The sequence below is a fragment of the Artemia sp. Qi Xiang Cuo genome, chromosome 11, assembly GCF_049724085.1.
Source record: "Artemia sp. Qi Xiang Cuo chromosome 11, ASM4972408v1, whole genome shotgun sequence".
Taxonomy (NCBI): Eukaryota; Metazoa; Arthropoda; class Branchiopoda; order Anostraca; family Artemiidae; genus Artemia; species Artemia sp. Qi Xiang Cuo.
The window spans coordinates 2,456,817-2,463,370 of NC_142804.1; the positions used below are offsets into that span (position 1 = coordinate 2,456,817).

Genomic DNA, 6,554 nt, shown 5'->3' on the forward strand with positions numbered 1-6,554 from the left:
TGTTAAGTTCATCACATTATAGCTTGTTATTGGTTAGGGAAAAATCTCTTGTAAAAAATCCAGCAAACAGGCTCAGTACTGTTTCTAATCAAAAAGATGCAATAGGATGTTCTTACGGTAAAAAATTCAATCAGACTTTTTTCGTGTTGCAAAGCATTTCTTTGCAAGGGAAAAAGCGGGGGTTGAGGGGGGCGGTAGACCCCCAAAATAAAAATCTTAACAAAAGAGGCTACAAAAGCGGAGGGTTTGGGGGCAGCAGCCCCCCAACTGTAACTCCTAATCCCTGTGCGTTTTAAGGTTCAAACTTGTGACTCAGCCTCTTTAAATCTTTAGAAAACGTAGTTTTTTTCAAATAATTTCTGCACGTTTTTGTACAGTTTATTACTTGTTATTGCTTGACTAACTGTTAGCTGATCGTGTCAGGAGTTAAAGTTGGGGGCTGCCATCCCCCAAACCCCCCGCTTTTGAAGATTCTTGTGTTACGGATTTTAATTCCTGAATACTCAAATCAAATGCACAGTAAGATTTTCTTTTTTCAACTTTTCTTCGAGCATGCGGGTATACGGCATGTTATCAAAGCAGTGGATACTTACCTGTAAGCTGAAGGCCGACTATGATACTCTTCTGGAGACACTTGTTGAGCCGAAAGATTTAATAGATTGGATTTAAAACGAAACTGAGTTTCTTTTTTAAACTTTAAATTTAAGAGATGCAGCTTTAAATTCAATATATAAAAAATTTACTCTGATGGGGAATCGAACCCGGGTCTTCCGCATGGCAGACAGGAATAGTGACCACTGTACCATCAGAGACTCTTTTTAAATTATTTTTAGTCTCTGCAATCTATTTTCGACGCAAGCAAATACAAAGTAAGATTTTCGTTTTTCGACAAAAAAGACTTCTGGGAAAGAGCTGGAATTTTTTGGAAGCTTGTAGTCGGTCTTGTCAGGTTAAGAGGACTATTTTGATCTAATTTAATAATGAAATACTATGCTTTTAGGAATTTAAAAAATTAACATGGGCTCTTACGGAAAAACGAGGTTTTTCGTAAATGTAAATTCGGGAGATAATTTTTTCGCCCCTAACAGGTCGAATTCCGCTTCGAATGAGTACTCATTCACCCGGATCCTTTGCCAACTGTGGCCTGTAGGCGTGGCTGATAAAAAAAAATAACTTGATGAACATTAAGTGGCTTTATTTGTTTTTTTTGGAAAACAGGGAAGGAGTGATTGGATTGAGCTGAAATTTTGAGGATAATCTCCCAGGCCCTAGGAAATCTTATCCTCTAAATTTCAGCTCGATCTGACAACGTTAAAGGGGGGCTGTGGTGGGATGGTCCAAACCTCCGGCCCACTTTCCCCCACGAAGATAATGTCGGAGGGGGGTGAAATTTTGCATGTTTCTTAGTTTGAGCTTAGGATACAAAATTCGATCACCGCCGTCTCTCTGCAACCGCTAGGACCGGAAATCGCTTAACATTGTGGTTGGTCAAGGAGGCACAAGTGTGCCTCCTTGACCATCGTTAGTATAAAACTGCTAGGCAGTCTAACAATTATAAAGAGGATGAGTATCATAATGAAAGCTGAAAACAAAAACATGACGGTTTAAGATTATACTTGGTAGTTCCAAGTTGTAATATCATTAGTTAATTACAGACTGACAAAAAAATAAAATTCAGGTACTAAATAGCCTTATTAAAATGCTTGCATTGTGTTCATGCCACATCTTCAATGTCAACCGACATCAAAGTGCGCATTTGGGTGCATAACATGGAAAAAGGTGAATTTTGATATTCTTCGCCATATTCATAATTCTGAGTTACTCGAATTTCAATTATTTATATTAGTTCTATTCCAATAAAGCTATACCTGGTAAGTAATCGTTTTACGAAGGTTATGTGTGCGGTTTAATTACTATCAATTTCACAGAGCCTATGCAAAATGGGAAATTAACTGCCACAGAGCTTATGAGATCGGATTAGAGTCTATAACAAACATCACTGGCATACAATTTCATGACATAAAAATTTAAACACTCTGAACAGATAATGCCACTTTCAATTGAAAATATATCTATAAAGAGTAATGATTATAAAGTTTCCATTATTAGTTTTCCAAAGAATTACTGCGATCAAATAATTTGAAAGTAATCATGGAGAATATCTTCAAGATGAACTGAGCCCATATCCAACACCACTATTTGTTAATATATTTGACAATATGACACCAATCGATTTTAATCTGAAAATATGAGATATAATGTAATTGCTATTAAAAAATAGTAGTATTTATAATTATGCATTTGTAAATAATTTTTAAGCTTAATACGGCATGTTTTTGTTTGAAATTACCGGTCAATCTTTTCTATTTAGGTAAACAGCGCGCGTTCACTTTCCTTTACCTCAAAAACAGTTGAATGTAGAAATAAAATTGAAATAAAATTGATAGTGTATTTAGTCTTCAACAATATTTAAAGCAATTACAAATAGCATGAAACCCAAAGGAACTGAGGGATTTTCAAAAATGGCAAAACTTTGAAATCCACTGTCACGAATACCAAGGTTAGAGACATATTTTACGGAGTCATAATAAAGGTTTGTACGAGTTTATAGCTCACCATCTCAAATTCTGAGGTAAAATCCTCAAAATTAATGGACTAATATCCTGGTTCTTGGTATTTACCCGCAGAGTGGTTTGATGACAAACAACGGCTCGAGGTAAAATCCTCAAAATTAATGGACTAATATCCTGGTTCTTGTTATTTACCCACAGAGTGGTTTGATGACAAACAACGGCTCGAGGTAAAATCCTCAAAATTAATGGACTAATATCCTGTTTCTTGGTATTTACCCGCAGAGTGGTTTGATGACAAACAACGGCTCGAGGTAAAATCCTCAAAATTAATGGACTAATATCCTGGTTCTTGGTATTTACCCGCAGAGTGGTTTGATGACAAACAACGGCTCGAGGTAAAATCCTCAAAATTAATGGACTAATATCCTGGTTCTTGGTATTTACCCACAGAGTGGTTTGATGACAAACAATGGCTCGAGGTAAAATCCTCAAAATTAATGGACTAATATCCTGGTTCTTGGTAGTTACTCGCAGAGTGGTTTGATGACAAACAACGGCTCGAGGTAAAATCCTCAAAATTAATGGACTAATATCCTGGTTCTTGGTATTTACCCACAGAGTGGTTTGATGACAAACAACGGCTCGAGGTAAAATCCTCAAAATTAATGGACTAATATCCTGGTTCTTGGTATTTACCCACAGAGTGGTTTGATGACAAACAACGGCTCGAGGTAAAATCCACAAAATTAATGGTCTAATATCCTGGTTCTTGGTATTTACTCGCAGAGTGGTTTGATGACAAACAACGGCTCGAGGTAAAATCCTCAAAATTAATGGACTAATATCCTGGTTCTTGGTATTTACCCACAGAGTGGTTTGATGACAAACAAGGGCTCGAGGTAAAATCCTCAAAATTAATGGACTAATATCCTGGTTCTTGGTATTTACCCGCAGAGTGGTTTGATGACAAACAACGGCTCGAGGTAAAATCCACAAAATTAATGGTCTAATATCCTGGTTCTTGGTATTTACTCGCAGAGTGGTTTGATGACAAACAACGGCTCGAATAGTGATAAATCTTTTTATTAGACAGACAAAAAAACAATAAAAAATATACTTGATATTAAGATCACACATACAGATATCGTCATTAGCATAAATACTAAAATAAAACAATTAAAACCAATGATATACATACAAAATAAAATAATTACATATTGAGAGTGAAAAAAAAGTCAAAAAATATATTGGATATTTTGATCACATATACGGTGATCGCCATCAGCAGTTCATTAGCTTTGTTTGAACTAACAGGAGGGCATAGGTCAAACACACTCGGAGAAATAAACCTTACATTATCTAACCTAAGTAAATTATCGCAAATAGAATTTAAGCCAAATTCACCTGCGGCTGTGTGTAAAGCTAGGCTCATGAATAAAATTGTCTTAATTTCTATCGTTTCCCTGAAAATTTGCCTAAAAACCCAGGTCCTTAGAAATCAAAAAGAAATTATCGAACAAGATAAAATGGTCCGGAAACACAAAAATGCATTCCAATAGAGCTGACGTGAAATCTTCAGGTTTGGAATTTTGCTTTAAGGCTGACGAAATAGAGTCTTGATGTTATGGCAATCTCATTTTTAAATTCTGGTTAGAATGTCCCACGTATGAGATTCTGCAAGTACATGGAATATAAACCACTGTGCTACTCCACTGAAGTTGGATCCTTTCCGGATTTTAGGAAACTACCCAAAGTATTACTACTCTGTAAAGCTACCTTTAAACCATTACTTTGTAATATTACTTTAAGTTTTTCACTTAGCCCTAAAACATGTGGTAAAGACCGAAAACATCCTTCTCTTCAGTTTTTTTTTGAGTGAGTGAGTTCTTTATTTAGCAACAAAAATCATAAACAAAAAACTACATCAACAAAATCTCCCCCATAAGGCTCCGTGGCCGGGAAAAAACAGGGGAAAATAATACCAACACAAAAAAAAAGAAAAGAAAAAAAGTCCAGACGCCCACCTTAAAAATCCCAGAATGACAAGCTAGGCAGTGGATAACATATGAATTCACCAACTCAAATAAATATCCAACTCAATCCAGAGACATCAACTCCAAGAGAAACTGGAAAAAAACTTAAGTACTTAATTAAGAAATTTACAACCTTAGTCGGAATACGGTCTGGGCCAGATGATGAAGGACCCCTCAAACCATTGACAATTCTGGTTGTTTCAGCTTCAGAGACAGGTTTCAACGCCATTGATTTAGGACAAGACGGTCCAAGATAAGACCTAGAATCAGGCAGAGAAGAAGAAGGACTTACAGAAGAGGCTGTAGTTTTGCCGATATTAGCAAAATAGGAAGTAAACGCATCTTGAACTTTTAGCTCACCCTCTACATTTTCGCCTTCCATCACAATACTTGAGGGGGTAGAAAGAGGCAAAGAAGATGGCCTGATAACAGAATTCATTACTTGCCACGTCTTCCTAATGTCTTTACCACGAGCAAAGAATTTTCTGTAATAGAATAACGATTTGGCCTTTCGGCAAAGCGAATTGTAAACTCTTCTATAAGCTTTGAAAATTTGAAGTCGAGAATCACGAGAAGATGGCTTAGAGGACCTATAAGCCTTCCAAAGATTGTTTTTTTCCTCCAACTTTTAAGGAGTCCTAGAGTCCTCCAAGGATTCAAAGGGGTTGTTCTTTTCGATGCCGTATTCGACTGGGGCGCAACACATGTTTCCAAGGTAACTTCTTTCAAATAAAAAGAATTAAACAAAGAATCTATATCAGATTCATTTTCAGAAATACTCCACAAACAACCCGCCAGCTGGAACCTAAGAAGATGCAGACACTAATCATTAAATTTTAAAGAGGAAAAACCAGCTCCTTGGTTCCACCTCGGCAACGCATCAGAAAAATCATACGTGGAAAAAACAGAAAAATGGTCTGAGATATCGCTCGTCAACACAAAATTTTGCACCAAGGTCAACGATGAAAAAATATTATCGAGCAAAGAAGCAGTAGTGTTAGTAATGCGAGTTGGTATGCATGCAGAAGGTAATGATCCACAAGCGAGCATTGTTGAAAGAAAATCCAAGGACGAGGATGACCTCTGGTCACACAAATTAAGGTTGAAGTCACCCATAACAACAAGTTCACATGAATGAAGTTGAATTGTTTCCAAAACCTGAACAAGAATCTGAAGGAAAGAGGGAACAGACCCACTAGGAGACCGGTATATATTACCAACAATCAAAGTTTTAGCTTGGGTTTTAATCTCAATAAATATGGATTCAAAAATTACTTCTTCATTTCTTGACAGGTCACGTCTAACAGAGTACGGAAGACATTCCGAAACATAAACAGTAAGGCCACCTCTTGGCATCCTACTTTGATTTAAACATTCCATCTTGTACCCAGAGAGATGCAATAGAGATTCATTTTTCGAATCAAGGAAAGTCTCAAAAAGACCAATAAAATCAGGGGGGCCACTACGCACTATTTTTTTTCAACTCATCAAATGAAGAACAAAGGCCCTGTACATTAAGCTGAAGCACAGAGAAACTACCATCTCGTTTGAATACTCGATCTAAATCCGATGCATAATTACTACTAAACGAAAAATTGGGATTTGATGGTCATTTATTAGACTGGCCTACTGAATTATTAATCAAGCTAAGAAAATCTATTGGGTTATTTTCAAATTGAAGCAGTCGCTCACCCAAGGAGGAGATATCACCCGAACTAGAGTCAAAGAAATTGAAATTCATAGAAATAAACTAATTTCTTTTTTCTAAAAAAAAAAAAAAAAAAAAAAAAAAAAAAAAAAAAAACAAGAATAGAGCGAATAGAGCTTACTACAAAAAAAACAACAAAAAACAAACGAAACAACAAACAAACAATAAAACATAAATAATCAACTTTTTCTAAGACACTAAAGGGTGTCAACAAGTGAGCGGATTCGTGTTAGGTAGCTA

General features: G+C 36.2%; 1 protein-coding gene across 1 annotated transcript in view; it reads right to left on the reverse strand.

The window, feature by feature from the left end:
• Positions 1 to 5,045, reverse strand: part of LOC148946525 (carboxypeptidase Q-like) — a 31,871-nt gene extending 26,826 nt beyond the window's left edge. Inside the window, exon 1 of the mRNA XM_089097132.1 lies at positions 4,754 to 5,045. Within this exon, the coding sequence (XP_088953258.1) occupies positions 4,754 to 5,045 (292 nt within the window). The remainder of the gene's footprint in view (positions 1 to 4,753) is intronic.
• Positions 5,046 to 6,554: the final 1,509 nt, after the last annotated feature.